Source organism: Bombyx mori, chromosome 23 (genome assembly GCF_030269925.1).
Source record: "Bombyx mori chromosome 23, ASM3026992v2".
Taxonomy (NCBI): Eukaryota; Metazoa; Arthropoda; class Insecta; order Lepidoptera; family Bombycidae; genus Bombyx; species Bombyx mori.
In genome coordinates this window covers 3419940-3435226 of record NC_085129.1, presented here as the reverse complement: position 1 = coordinate 3435226, position 15287 = coordinate 3419940, and the positions used below count along the sequence as shown (strand labels likewise).

General features: G+C 41.6%; 1 protein-coding gene across 2 annotated transcripts in view; it reads right to left on the bottom strand.

The window, feature by feature from the left end:
* LOC101746787 (delta-1-pyrroline-5-carboxylate synthase) overlaps positions 1–15287 on the bottom strand; it is a 42594-nt gene that overhangs the window by 8043 nt on the left and 19264 nt on the right. For both annotated transcript variants that reach the window (XM_004921658.4, XM_004921657.5), the window contains exons 4-9: positions 14970–15077; positions 6580–6750; positions 5037–5225; positions 2566–2758; positions 1363–2367; positions 180–317 (exon numbers count right to left, since the gene is read on the bottom strand). In XM_004921658.4, the coding sequence (XP_004921715.2) occupies positions 180–317; positions 1363–2367; positions 2566–2758; positions 5037–5225; positions 6580–6750; positions 14970–15077 (1804 nt within the window). The remainder of the gene's footprint in view (positions 1–179; positions 318–1362; positions 2368–2565; positions 2759–5036; positions 5226–6579; positions 6751–14969; positions 15078–15287) is intronic.

The window sequence follows — 15287 nt, the reverse complement described above, 5'->3', positions numbered from 1 at the left end:
GATTGAAATACATATCCAGTAAATGCAATCGGAGTGCATTAATAGAATACTCAGAAAACGCTGCTATCTATACTCCTGTCCAGAATCCCTCAGTCGGCTTTTACGACACCCGCGGGTAGAGAGGACAGTGTGGTTCTATGCCTATGTAAATATAAAAATGATAATGTGTAATCTCTCACCTCTTGCGTGTATCCTTGCAGTCGATATTCCGACTTCCGCCCCTAAACCAAATCTGAAGCCATCAGCGAATCTAGACGACACGTTGTGGAAAACACAGGCGCTATCCACTGCCGTCAAGAACCGTTTTGCTGCGTTTTCTAAAAATATATATAACAGAAATATAAAAATGTATTTTACTGTAATTTTTTTGAGTAGTATCGCATGCTATATTCTGAATTATGGAAAGATTTTTTTGTATTAAATATATCGAAATTTATCTAATGAACGAGTCGAGATATCATGTCGATTATTCCATAATAAGTCCTATTGGACTGAACATTTTGTGAAATACTAATTTAGTTTGACTGATGTTCCAATTCGTAGTCTGTTATATAAAACCCTTCAGAAAACCATTCATTTTTTTTACTATTGCAAACTAAACGTGTCACACACGCCCTTGACTTAAAATGTACGTTGCTTAATGAATATAATTATCAACCTTTAGTTTTTCATCAACTTTACTAGTGATTAAGGTTAAAAACAATATCTTAACTTAGATTTTTTTCTCGAACAGTACTCAGATCTCTCAAACTAATATAAGTATTTTTTTCTCTGAAAACATTATTTAATCAGTTTCTCCAAGCTAAGATCCACAAGCTATGGGCTATATCACATGAACAACCCGATTAACAATGCAAAAAGAAAAACCTACTTGTTTCCGCCTATTCAAATCACTAACAACGTCACAGACAACAAAAATAAATTATATATCTTGTTCATTTGTTTGTATCCGTATCGTTAGCTTATCTCAACTTCCTTGTTCGAAACATATCGAATTGTTATGAACACAAAATTATTCATAAATTTCTATTTTAATCAGTCATAGTTCAACACAGACGGTCAATATTGAAATAGTTTATTGGAACACAAAAGTATACATATTATTTTAGGTACTTTATTTTTTTTAATTAACTATTGTTCTCTCATTAATAACCATTAACAAATGAAAATTGATGTCATTCCTCAAGGTGATGGCAATCATGTTTTTATGTTATGACTATGGATTCCGGTAACCATCTCCAAGCGCACTAGATTACGTATCTTAATCAAACCAAAAAATTAATCACTCTGCGAATAAAATCTTAAAAACTTCATCAATCCATGAAACTCTATGTTAACGGCAAGCGATTTGGAATTTCTTACCGTTTTCCGTGACAATAACGTCAGTGTGCGAGCTGCCGAATTTGTGGACATGATCAACAGCTTCATCCAGATCCTTGACGACTTCAATACAACACTCCAAGGCTCCGTACTCATGACGCATGGTCCTCGCCGGCGCAGGACCGAAGGTTAACTGTCTCGCTAGTTTTGGACCGGCGTGGATTATCACACCTTCGTTCTTCAACATATTACAAACGTCAGTGAACAATGATCCTGAGATGTGGTCCTCGTGCACAAGTAAGGTTTCCATAGCATTACAAGCGGCCGGATAATCGCATTTCGCATCGCGTACTATCTTCAAAGCTTTAGTTGTGTCGGCGTCTTTATCTAAATACACATGACATATTCCTTCAGCGTGTCCCAATACGGGAATGTGCTGCGACTGTTTCTGTATACTTTGAACAAGTTCCGACGATCCTCTCGGTATTATCAAATCAATGTGTTTGTCCATAGCTAACAAATCACTTATTTCTTCCCGTGTCGAAATCAAAGAAATAGCATCTTCGGCTCCGACCGTTTTAAGAGATTCCTTAACTAGCCCCATTAATGCTTTATTCGAGTACGCTGCTTCCTTTCCGCCTTTGAGTAAAAGACCGTTAGCTGATGCCATAGCTAAGGCCGCGACTTGTGGTAGCGAATCAGGCCTAGATTCAAATATAACTAGCAATACACCTATAGGTACAGTAACTTGTCTTAGAATGAGATTTTCAGCCAATTTGGTCTTCCTAAGCACCCTGCCGACGTTTTCGTAACTTGAATCAGCTATTTGTTTCAATCCTACCGATAAAGTTTTTAATTTACTTTGGCTGAGCGACAGCCTGTTTAGCAATGGTTTCGCTACACCATTTTTGGTAGCTTCCTCCAAATCTTTGTTGTTTGCTTCTAATATCTGATCTTGTCTGCTCAATAGTAAATCTGCTAACGAGTGAATAGCAGACGCTCTGTCTAGAGGAGTCAGTTGCTGAAGAGCTCGACCACCAGTACGAGCTATAAAAAGAAATCATTGTTAATTCAATTTTTAAAAAAATTAAAAATTATGTTCTGTTTAACTATAAGTCTTGGTAGTATCCAAATTATGATCAAAATGATTAAAGCCTAGTCAAAACTAAAAAGAAAAATAAAAGTTATTCATTAATGATTTAATTGAAATAGTTATGCTGAATAATTCTGAAACAACAAACTTACCATTCTCAGCCAATTCATCGACAGAAGTGGTGGAGCTAGTAACATAGTCCGTAAAAAATGTTCCCACTTTTCTACCGCTAATAATGGTTTTTATCGCCTTCTCTTGCATACCGTTACAGATGACCACACTGACTCCACGCGCCATGGCCCAAGTGGCGGCATTGACTTTGGAATCCATACCACCTGTTCCCACCTGTATTCAAGCAATGTTTTTTTGTTGTTTTATTAATTGAGCAGGATAAAAAACTTCGAGAAAAATGCTTAAATAAAGTTATTGATAAAAAAAGTGAGTAAATTTTCTATTAGTTTGGTGTAATTGAGCTATAGAGAAAGAAAATATTACATTATTGGTGGCGTATGGAGATGAAAACCATCGAAAACACTGATTCATAGACTTAATTTGATAAAGTGCATCGGGAAGTTTCATTGTTTCAACAACAATCAAAGAGAAGTGTAGAGTATGCAGCATCGTGACTAATAAAAAAAAATATAAATAAAAAATCAATAAATCAAAATCAGTATATGTATATTGAGGAATGAGGGTTCAATGGCTAGAGTTAGCCGTTGAACCCTCACCGCAGACGCGCTCACGGTAACCGAACAACAAATTTGAATATCAAATTTGATCACGAAAATACTTGAAATTTGAAATTTGAATACAATTGTCTTTTAATAGAAATGTCTTTCATTAAATTGAATATTTTCGTTTCGTCTAAATTACTTTTACATGAAGCTTTTTTATTCGAATAGGGCTGCCATCGCCTATTTGACGTGGAACTAAAAGTTCACGTGGAAACCAATTAAACAAATAACAGTACTCATTTTGCTAATTGGCGACTCACTGAAATTCGAAAAAATATCTAGTAGCTTTTCCGTCATCAAAGGGAACGTTTTGAGCATTGCTTTCTGCACGGAAAACTTTGAACGAGCTTAAAGCCACTTTAAGTTTACTTAAACGTGACTGCCTCCCGTGCTATTTATTAACTATGGTAATAGATTGTGTTAAAGAGCCTATTGTGAGTCCATTGTCATGTCCAATTTTGATACCTATTCTTACAATACAAATACAAAACAATCGTCCATGAGCGACGATAACCACTTACCATCAGTTGGGCCGTATGCTATATGGCATACAAAGGCAATAAAAAAAAATTTAATGGACCTCTGAAAGTCAGCAGTAATCACTTAAGGCGGTGACCACATCTAAACATACACAGTAATAAAAATACAAAGATTGGTAATCTCAAAGCGAGACTTGTTCAACCCTATTTTGAATAAATACAGATTACATTCGAGTCTTGATTTCGTTTCGTCTGATATTTGTATAGTTTTATTAAATTTTATTATCTTGAAGCTATTTCTACAATTGATTTCGATCTGATAACAATGAAAATGTATTTCACAGCTTTTTGATACAATATTACCATCCTACTTGAATTACTTATTCAAATTCAAACTGTTTTTCTTTTTTCTAATTACCATATTAAAATGTTTTACAAAGTTTTTGTATAAAATAAATGCGGTGTAAACAAATTAATGTGCTTTAGAGAATTCAATTTATCAGCACGATTTTACATTTTACATACTTTTTTTTATTGCTTAGTAGGATGGACGAGCTCACAGCCCACCTGGTGTTAAGTGGTAACTGGAGCCCATAGACATCTACAACGTAAATGTGCTACCCACCTTGAGATATAAGTTCTAAGGTCTCAAGTATAGTTACAACGGCTGCCCCACCCTTCAGACCGAAACGCATTACAGCTTCACGGCAGAAATAGGCAGGGTGGTGTTACCTACCCGTGCGGACTCGCAAGAGGTCCTACCATCACAAATTAAATATTAAATTAAATCAAATTAAATTTTCACGGCTACTTACATTACACACACTAATTATAACATATAACAGATTCTTACCACGGCTTTCACATTTCATGAGATTACGATTTTTCGGCGCTTTTACAGGAGGGTAGTGTACCAGTGTAAATCGTGGTAATAACTCGTTACATTATAGTGTTTATATGCTGATGCAGTGTCCATTCGCATAGTAAAACGTTCTACGGTTCAGACATTGGGTCATTTCTTTTTTAATGACCCTTGTAGGCAGACGAACATACGGCCCACCTGATAGTGAGTGGTTACCGTCGCTCGTGGACGTCACCAGTGCCAGGGGGAGAGTCAAACCGCTGCCTACCGTTTAATACACTCCACAAGCCTCGTTTGAAGAAGGACATGTCATAGCGCTCGGGAAACACCGTGGAGGGGAGCTCATTCCAAAGCCGGATTGTACGTGGCAAAAAAGACCTCTGGAAACGCACTGTGGATGACCGCAGTGGCTACAAGTAGTATGGATGAACTCTACTACGATGGCGGGCGGTGCGATGGTAAAAACAAGATGGTGGTATCATCTCAAATAATACTCTAACTGAAATGATTATGTCAATAATCGAAGTTCGATTTCATTAAATGGCTACCTTAGATTTCTTCCCAAACTGAACCTGGTCCATCTCGTTGGAAGTGAATGTGTGCATCATCCGCGCGCCGTCTTCCCAGGGCGGTTTGTTGTAAATACCATCGACATCCGACATCATGATGAGAAGATCTGATTGGATTTCTGCAGCCAGAAGCGCCGAGAGGCTGTCGTTGTCTTTAATACCGATACCCTATTTACAACAGAAATTTATTAAAAACTAGCGACCCGCCCTCGCTTCGCTTCGGAAACTGTAATTCATTATTGATTTCTCCACTATTTAATGGACGTTATTATACACATAAACCTTCTTCTTCAATCACTCTATCTACTAAAAAAAACCGCATCAAAATCCGTTGCGTAGTTTTAAAGATTTAAGCATACATAGGGACAGACAGATATAGGGACAGAGAAAGCGACTTTGTTTTATATTATGTAGTGATGCCAAAGTTCATTTATAAGTTACATCGCGATAATAACAACAGGGCTCAAATTTCATTGCCAGTCAGAGTCAATATCCTTTCAAAATATATTTGGTATTCGAGATTTTATTCTTTACTCATAACAAAAGAGAAAATTCTAAGTGGCACCCGTAAAAAGACCGGCTCTATATTTAAACGTTTTAAATTTACGTATTTTATGTTAACTCAATAGTCCCGACTGTTGGATTACTTGCTTATCGACACACGATTATTTTCATACATGTCGATGTCGGACGAAAATCACAGAAAATACTACCATAATTATCATTTATATGGCATTAATGTTTTCTGATTTAAATGGTGTATAGTTAAGGATTGATATAGGCTTAGATATAGTTGAGCCTTATGAGAAGACCCAAAGGATGAAAAGGTTTAAGCTCCCAGTTTCCTTTCGGAATCTAATCAGGAATGAGAACATTTGCAGAAGAATCCTGATAGCCCATATAACCCAAAAATTACGAAGATTACGTGACGGTGGTTAGGGTATATAGGTTGAAGTACACATGGGCGATGGGGCCAAAAAGCTTTAGAGTAGCAATGCGGATAGCACATGACCAGATGATGATAGTTGAGACCTAGACCTTATGCTTGGAGGTGATGGTGTATTCTTGAATGTCAATAGGCCTCGATAATCAATAAGAGAAGTCTCAGCTCCCGAAGCAAAATTAACAAATAAAGTTAAACATTTAAAATTACATACTGGAATTTAGCACTGTCACTTAATGGCGAAATTATAGAGGGTTATTTCGAAATTACTATTTATTTATTTATTTGGGAAACCAACAGTACAATGCAAACGTGTAATATTTAAAAAAATTGCTTAAACAATAACCAAACATGTTTCCATCATCAAAATCACATATAAGTAGAAAGTGAAGAAAGGAAGAAAAAAAATAATTAGAAAATTAGGTTTACAAAAAAACAAAAGTAACACAATACGCACATATTATTATGTACATCAACTTACACTATAAAACTAATTAATACTCATCAGACTAAATCACCTCATAAATATTCCAAAATAGCATTTCATTCATATAAATAAATAAATCATTCTAGACATACCTTTTTTCCAGTCCCAGGTACAACGGTGTCGTCGTGAATGTACATAGGAGGGCTGACGGCATCATTGGTATTCACGATCGGTACAATGTTAAGAGAGATCAGCTCCGATAGCGTGCAGAAGAGATTTTTCCTAGTCTCCTCATTGTAGAAGTCTGGTTTCGTCACTAATACCTTCAGGGATTTCGACAATTATCATTTTATTATTATTATTAAGAGGCGAGTTTATGTTTCGTTGAAATCCATTAGTTTTAATAAAATTTTCATTATTAATTTAAGTTTTAATTAAATTTTAAGTTTGAATATTTAAAAATAGAACAGATGACGGAATTCGCTGAAAAAATAGGCGGAATAATAGTATCGATCCGTGTGAGCTTTTAAAATTCCCTATTTTCAAAGCTACTTTCGTAAAGTGCCTAATTAATTAATCCAAACTTTGATATCCGTCTCTAGCTACTCGTAAATCAAAGCTAACTTAGGTAAACAAGCATTCATTCGCATAATTAATTACATGGGTCTATCACAAATTACGGAACTACATATACTTAAATATACATATGTAGGTTAATGCAAATCACGAACTTTATTGTAATTTTTAATATTAAAATAATACATAAAATACCCCATTTATTTCGACTGATTTCTGATGAAAGATATTTATCGATAATTGTTATAGAGGAACTGTTGCTGCTAGGATTTCGAAATTCAAGCGAACCGAGAATGCAGGATGAGGCAGCACCTAATCTGCAATTAATCCTTTAGTCACAGCGCCCACCGGAAGAAGACGCGGTGATACTATGCTATTTCAGACCACACAGCTACAATCTTATATTTTTTTAAGAAAAAGATTAAGAATTACTATTGGCCCGGAGGCCTTTCCAGTTTCACCAGGATAGATGAACGAATAGAGGCTCTGCCAAGAGGGAAGGAATTTGCTAACAGCTACCCGAGCGCCTCCGGAAGAGACCTAACAACTCAAGGGCAAATCATATAATATTAACTGCTATTGTAGCGAAATTGAGACTTCTAACCGCATAATATACTCCTGCTGTAATTACAGAGAAAGGTTTTTTTCCTAAATTCAATCTTTATACATAAATCAGTTCAGATTTAGTGAACAGTTTTGGAAGTGAGGGACATTTTCTGCAATACAGACACTTTTGTGTCTTCAAAATAGAATGTAAGCTTCAATTCTATTGTTGTTATGCGATACGATTCACCACCTCTGGCGCCTGCTCCGATAATCTTAAAATGTCTTTGTGGTTTCGGCTACAGTCTAATCCAAGCTCCCCACAACTTTAATTAACGAAAATTTCTTTGAAGACATTGTTCTAAAATTTAAGTTCGAATCACGAAACACCTTATTCAGAAGTTTCAATTAACATTTTTTTTTTTTTAAATAATCCTTGTCGAAATTTATTGTTTTACTTTTTGCAATAATGAAAATGAAATTCATGCTTAACGGGCAAAGTGTTGAAATTTTTTGAAACACTAATTTGAAATTTAAAGTTCAACCAAGTCATCTAATCAGAAAATTTCTCATTAAATGACTTTTAGGTACTGAATTTTTTTTAAATTCAAATTCTTGTTCGACATGTGACTGTGTTTTACAACAAAGGTAACCTGAAGATATATATTTAGTTCAATTAATCTTCCGAAACTAACATTGCTTACAAATGAAAGTTATACGAAAATATAAACTATATTATCTACGATTGGATGGATAAGTGACTATTCGAGTCTGATATGCTATTAGCTAGGGTAGTAAAGAACAGTGAACTGTTCGATACATATGACCCAGTAGTGAATTTAGGTTTTCACTTACTTTATATTCAACTTAGCTAAATTTGATAACAGATTCAGCTACAGATATAATTTGTAGAAAAGAACTAATTTGTTCTTGATTGATCAAGATATTTTGTCAAATTTAAATTTTTGATAAATGATTGCCAGAAATTTAACCGGTACAGTTCACTGCATTTTTTACTATAAAAAATCCTGGTCATCTCGAACTAATTCGTCTCAACCCTATTTGGCAGCAATGGTTATGCCAATTCAAAGCAAAGTTGACACAATATAGATTCTCAATCAACATCATGAATATGTCATATGCTTTAAATTATTATAGGCATTAAGAAAAATCATGCATGTAATTTTTTTCCTCCCAAAAATACTATTACGTAGTTTGTTGTTCATTTTATTTCAAAAATACAGACGGAATCAAATTAAATCTTGCGGAAAATTATGTCCATGGTGTTTCCTGAGCGCTATGACATGTCCTTCTTTAAAAGAGGCTTGTGGAGAGTATTAAGCGGTAGGCAGCGGCTTGGCTCTGCCCCTGGCATTGCTGAAATCCATGGGCGACGATAACCACTCACCATCAGGTGGACCGTATGCTCGTCTGCCTACAAGGGCAATAAAAATAATCTGTTATAGATTAACAAAAAATTTTTGAAATGGTTATACACGTATTTGTATCAAGCCAATTCACTTGTAAAAATACGGGGTCGAACGATCGTATAAAAAAAATAATGATATAAAAATTATAAATACACCGTATACCGTATTACAAATATGTGTATATGTACCCACCCATATGCACAGAGAAATTTATATAGAAATGAGAAAATTTTCACATCAAAATATGGTTAACTCATAAATTAAATTTGAAATGCAAATTTTTCATGGGATTAACATAACAGCGACGTGTTTTTAAATTAAACGTGTAACATTCTACATGTTATGCATATGTTTCGATTATGCAGATTACGATTTCGGAAAAGCCCTGTGATCTGTGTGCTTAGTGCGAGTTTTTTAACGTTCTCGAAATTTTTTTTTTTTTTTTTTTTTTTTATGATTGAATGTTTACTGGTGGCCCGGAGGCCTTTCCAGTTTCACCAGGACAGGTGGGCGAGCAAAGGCTCAGCCAGGAGGGGTGGGATTTGCTAACAGCTGCCCGAGCGCCTCCGAAGGAGACCTAACAGCTCAAGAGCAGCTGCTTCGCGAATGAATCTACTACCGGATCGGAATCACGACCCGCTGAGAAGATCCGGCGAGAAACTCAGCGAGCTGATTCATGGGTTAGGTTGCACGGCGAACTCTTTGTCGAGTTCGACGAGTACGGTTACCGAGGTCCCTAAGCCTGCTCCTAGAGCTGAAGGCGTCTAGTGCAAAGGTTATTGGATCTGATGGATCCGTAAGGACGTGTCTAGGGCGTCGACGGTGACTGGCTCCTGCATGATCAGGATTCGGGGAGTAGTCAGCGGCGGCTACGATAAGGCGATTATCATGACGCATAGCCTTATCGAAGTACCGTTCCGACGCTGACTTCATGTATTTCTGTATAGATTCGAGGCCCAGGTCGTCGTGTAGGTCAACGTTCCTCACGAACCACGGAGCTCTGACGGCTAACCTGCAAAAGCGGGATTGTAGAGATTGAAGGGTGTCTATGTGTGTGCGGGCCGCGTGAGCGAACACCACACTCGCGTAAGTCATGACGGGCCTTATGCAAGTTTTGTAAAGTGTCACCTTGTTCCGAAGGGACATTTTACTCCGCTTACAGATCATGGGGTAGAGTCTACCGAGAATAAACGCGGCACGGTCACGGACTGATTTTATATGCGGGCGGAATGTCATCGATGCATCCAGGGTAACGCCCAGGTACTTGACCTTCCTGGCCCAGGGTATGGATTGACTAAAGAGAGTGATCGGGGGTGTGAGATTCCTCCTCCTAATACGGGAGGAAATCCGTGTGGAGCTTCCCCTCTGAAATAGCACCGCAGTACTTTTCGCTGGGTTGATGTCTATGCGCCATTTTCGGAACCACTGTCCTAGGGCTAGGGCTGCGCTCTGAAGCTTCTTCGCGATTAGGGACTTGTTTCTACTGGAATAGTAAACAGTCGTGTCGTCGGCGAATAAAGCTAAATGGGTCGGCGGCGACCGGGGAATATCGTTAACGAATAAGCTAAATAGGAGGGGTGAAAGGACAGAGCCTTGCGGGACTCCAGCTGTGAGAGGTCGTGGTGAGGAGCGGGTTCCCTCGACTCGATATCGAAAAGAGCGGTTCGACAAGAAGTCCCGTATGATGAGCACGAGACTATCCGGCACACCCATGTTGAATAGTTTGAAAATCAAACCGTTGTGCCAGACTTTGTCGAACGCTTTTGCGACGTCGAAGAAGAGAGCTCCCGTGTATAACGGTTTAGGTCGATTAAGCCCCACAAGAATGTGCTCCGTGAGGCGGTGCACCTGTTGAACGCATGAGTGATTTGTACGGAATCCGAATTGTTCATCGATGAGAATGCCCTTGGATGAGACGAAGTCTCTGAGGCGTTTGTAGAGCAGACGCTCATACAGTTTGCCTAGAGACATGAGGAGGCTAATCGGGCGGTAGCTCGTCGGATGATTTTTTGGTTTACCGGGTTTATGTATGCCGATAACGTCCGCTTCTTTCCACACCGCAGGAAAGATACAGTTCGCCATAGCGGCATTGAAAATAGATGCCAACATCACTATGAGTTGGACGGGTAGAAGTTTAATAACGCGGTTAGATATAACGTCGGAACCGGGAGCCTTGCGAGGACGTAGGTCTTTGATCAAGTCTTTAACTTCCATCGGGGTGACGGGTGGTAACGCATCCGAGGGTGGCAAGGAGACTCTGCGTTCTACCTCACTGTCTACTAATTCTACATGAACAGGGTCCACGGATTGAGTGCTGGGCGTGCACTGGGTTTGCAATGTATCGGCCAGCAACTCTGCTTTTTCGTCATCATCGAACGCCGCGAGTCGGCCTGAGGGGCCTACGAGGGGGGGCATAGTTACTACCGTATCCGATTTGAGAGTACGAGCTAAGCGGTAGTAAGACCTTTGGGAGGGCGCGAGTCCTTCTAAGAAATCAGACCATCTGGCATCTCGGACTTCGGCGATGCGAGACTTTACATCGCGTTGTAGGGCACGCATTCGAATACGATTTCCCGCGGTAGGATACCTGTCGTAGGCGCGTATTGAGGCGTTCTTAGCTCTAAGGAGTTCCCTAATATCATCGGACAATTTGAAGCGGTGAAGGAAGTCCTCCGCTACAACTTGTTTCGATGATCTATCTAATGTTGAGGTGATGTGTGACGTTAAGATGTCTATGGCTTCAGCGGTATCCTGAGGAGACGGGGTAGAGTCCGGGTTAAACGGGAGCGATGGTGGATCAGATTCAGCCAGGCTGATGCCCAGCGTGTGCCAATCCACCACAGTCCTCGTGACGGGAACGGAGTCGGGAGCGCGACCGAGCTTCATAACGACGGGACGGTGGTCTGAATCTAACTCTGAAACTACTTCGATCGAGTGTAAGCTCAGAGTTACGTTTTTTAATAACGCTATGTCGAGTATATCCGGGCGATGCGCGATATTTAGCGGGTAGTGAGTCGGGGTTAGCGGAGCGACGATATCGAAGGCGAGATCATCAACTAACGCGTCAAGTCGCCTGCCATTCGGGGTTGTGGTGTGTGAGTTCCACCTGATGTGTTTACAATTTAGGTCGCCCGCCAGAATGACAGAGCTTCCCATGCCGAGCAGCGTCTCGATATCACTGCTTAGAACGATCTTATCCGGTGGAAGATAAACGGACGCGATAACGATCGGCGCGTGTCCCGTCAGTGAGATTCGGCACACTGATGCTTCGATATTAGCGAGCGCGGGAGGATCGAGCGGGACGCAATGCAGGGCTCTTCTATAGTAAATGACGGTACCACCACCACGAGCAGAGAGCCTGTCGTTCCTGACCATGTTATAGTTCGCGATTTTAGGGTCACGGCGCGCGGGCTTAAGTAGGGTCTCCTGCACTAAAAAGATATCAATTTGATGGTCACGCAAAAAGTCAGAAACCTGATCACGTTGATTTGCGAGACCGTAAGCGTTAAAAAATCCTATCGTTACGGATAGGGGCTTTATTCTACTTATATACGCCATTGATTACCGGCGGAGTGATGGGAGGACGTACGTATTTAATGACGCGTATACGTCGGCGTATTCTTGCACAACGGCGATAAAGTGTTGTGCAGTGGAGGCAGCGCGAATGGCGTCGCCCAAAGCGTTAACGCGCTCAAAGTTGATCGACTGAAAGAAGTCGATCGCTAAAGCGAGATTGTCGGACGCGGTCGGAGGGCAAGTCGCGGGAGAGGGACGAGTTGCGGGGGCGGGACGAATCGCGGAGGAGGGAGTTGTGACCGTGTTCATGTACGGCAGCGGTTTCGCCCAAGCCGAGACACTGGGCACCGGCGCCGGAACGAACGCTGGCTTAGCCTGCGACACAGAGGGTGCCGAGGCTTTGATGTCTGGGCCGGAAGCTCGGAGGCGGTTTTGGCGGGCGACGCGGCGATTTATTTTCGGAGCTCGGGGGCATCCGCGGTAATTTGCGGGGTGACCCTGTGTACGACACAGGACGCAGCTAGGCGGTTCCGTCGCGGTTTTTTGATCGCGAGTGCAGAGGGCCGTGGCGTGATCTCCTAAACACTTGACGCATCGGGGGCGCGCGTGACAGTTACGGGAAGAATGCCCGTATAATTGGCAGTTATGGCACTGGCTAGGTGTGCCTTTTTTGTGTGGGGTTTCGACGGCGATTCCGGAAAGGCTACAGACCGTTCGGATGTTGAATATTTGCTTACCCTCGGGGGTAGGCTGGAGGGCGACGAGAACCATGTTATATGGCTCCCTTCCGCGACCTGTGTGCATGCGGTGTACGGAGTTAACCGGTAGGCCTTGTTCGAGAAGGTCGGCCTTGACTAGCTCGGCATCCAACTCTTTAGGGATGCCACGTATGACGGCACGGAGTTCGCGCTCCTCCTGGAGCGTATACGTGTGGAAACTTATACGCTCCTTACGGAGGTAAGAAGAGAGGGCCCTATGGTCGTCGGGTGTTTGAACCTTAATTTGAATGCCGTTCGCGAGGTTACGGGCATTCGTGAAATTTATATTTTTGGCCTTAAGGGCCAGGCAAACTCGATCCCAAGCTGCCTTCTCCTGAAGGATAACCGGGGGAGGGGTCTGGGTTTTATTTTATTTTGTGCCACCGGACGCGGCGACGGAGTGGCACGGGCTGGAGGCGCAACGGGAGTCTGAGGGCGGGGGCGCGACGCGTTCGCGGCTTTGCTAATTTTAGCGGCCGCGGGAGCTCGAGACTCCGCGGCACGCTTCTTACCCTTTTGTACCAGGGTGAATCCATCCGTCGATGAGGCGGGAGCGAGGTCGACCTCCATATCCGAGTCAGAGTCGGAGGACGAGGAGGCGGGCGCAGGTGACCTACGAGCAGATGTTTTGGAGGGCACGACGGAGGCTGCGGATGATCGCGCTGCTGGAACGGTGGCCACGGCGGACGACGCAGCAGTTTTACTCGCCAGTATAGGCGACGCGGGAACGGCAGGCACGACGGAGGCTGCGGTGCTCGATGCAGAAGCTTTGCACGCAGGTACAGGCGACGCAGGAGCAGCGAGCTCGGCGGAGTCCACGAGAGGGCTCGCGGTGTGATCGGCCTTGAAGGCCAGAAACTCTGAGGCGAGCTGTGGGTGGCGAAGTCGGAGGAATTCCGCGAATACAGCGTCCATGATCGCTGAGTGCCCAGGTGGGGCGGCCCCGGGTCTTGAAAATACTCGCCTTGCGGCGAGGCCCCAACTTCTCGGACCTGAGCGGTTCTATTGAACACAGGTGGCGATGCGGCACGATTACTACAGGACAAAGAAAAAAAACACAACAAAACGGAAATAACAAAAAGAAACAGAACAATTAAACACTTCCAAGAAAACAGTTTGTCGGCAGATGTATCACGAACACAGAAACAACAAAAGGAAACAAAACAAATAAAAACTTCCAGGAAGAGCACTTAGTCGGCAGATGTACTACGAACACAGGCCGCGCGAACAATGGCCGGGCTAACAAAAGCCGGGCGAACAAAGACCGGGCGATCGAGTGGTCGATGAGCACGTCCGCACGTGACGGGTGCCTCTATCGGAATCACGTTCTCGATAGCGTAAACGTTAACTCAAATTTGTATGGAGTTGAAACGGTTACCTACGATTGCCGCAAAAAAAATAATTGCTTAGATGGGTGGACGAGCTCACAGCCCACCTGGTGTTAAGTGGTTACTGGAGCCCATAGACATCTACAACGTAAATGCCGCCACCCACCTTGAGATATGAGTTCTAAGGTCTCAGTATAGTTAAAACGGCTGCCCCACCCTTCAAACCGAAACTAATTACTGCTTGGCGGCAGAAATATGCAGTCGAACTGTTCCAACTGCATACAAATTTGAGTTAACTTTTACGGTATCGAGAACGTTAACTCTCTCGCACAAAGCATACTGAACGTGTTTCTGAATGATATGAAGAGAATATCTATGAAGGTCACATTACCTGTGCAATTTTGACATTGTACTGAGAGAACATGGCATCATACATCGACATGAGCTCCGACTGACCGACCGCCGCAGCGGCCCTCGGATCCAAAATGCTGCCTGCGTCCTACAAAAAAAAAACAAACAAATTCTAACTATTCCAAGATTAAATAAATAATAGCTTAAAAAAACTAACAAAATACGCTTTTATAGAAAATCCAACTAAAAAATAGAAAATAAATTTTAATAAATTTGAATTAAAAATAGTGTAAGAAAAAATGATTGTATTGTAAAAAAGCGTGGGGTGCTTTTCAGGATATTATCAAAATAACCCTTC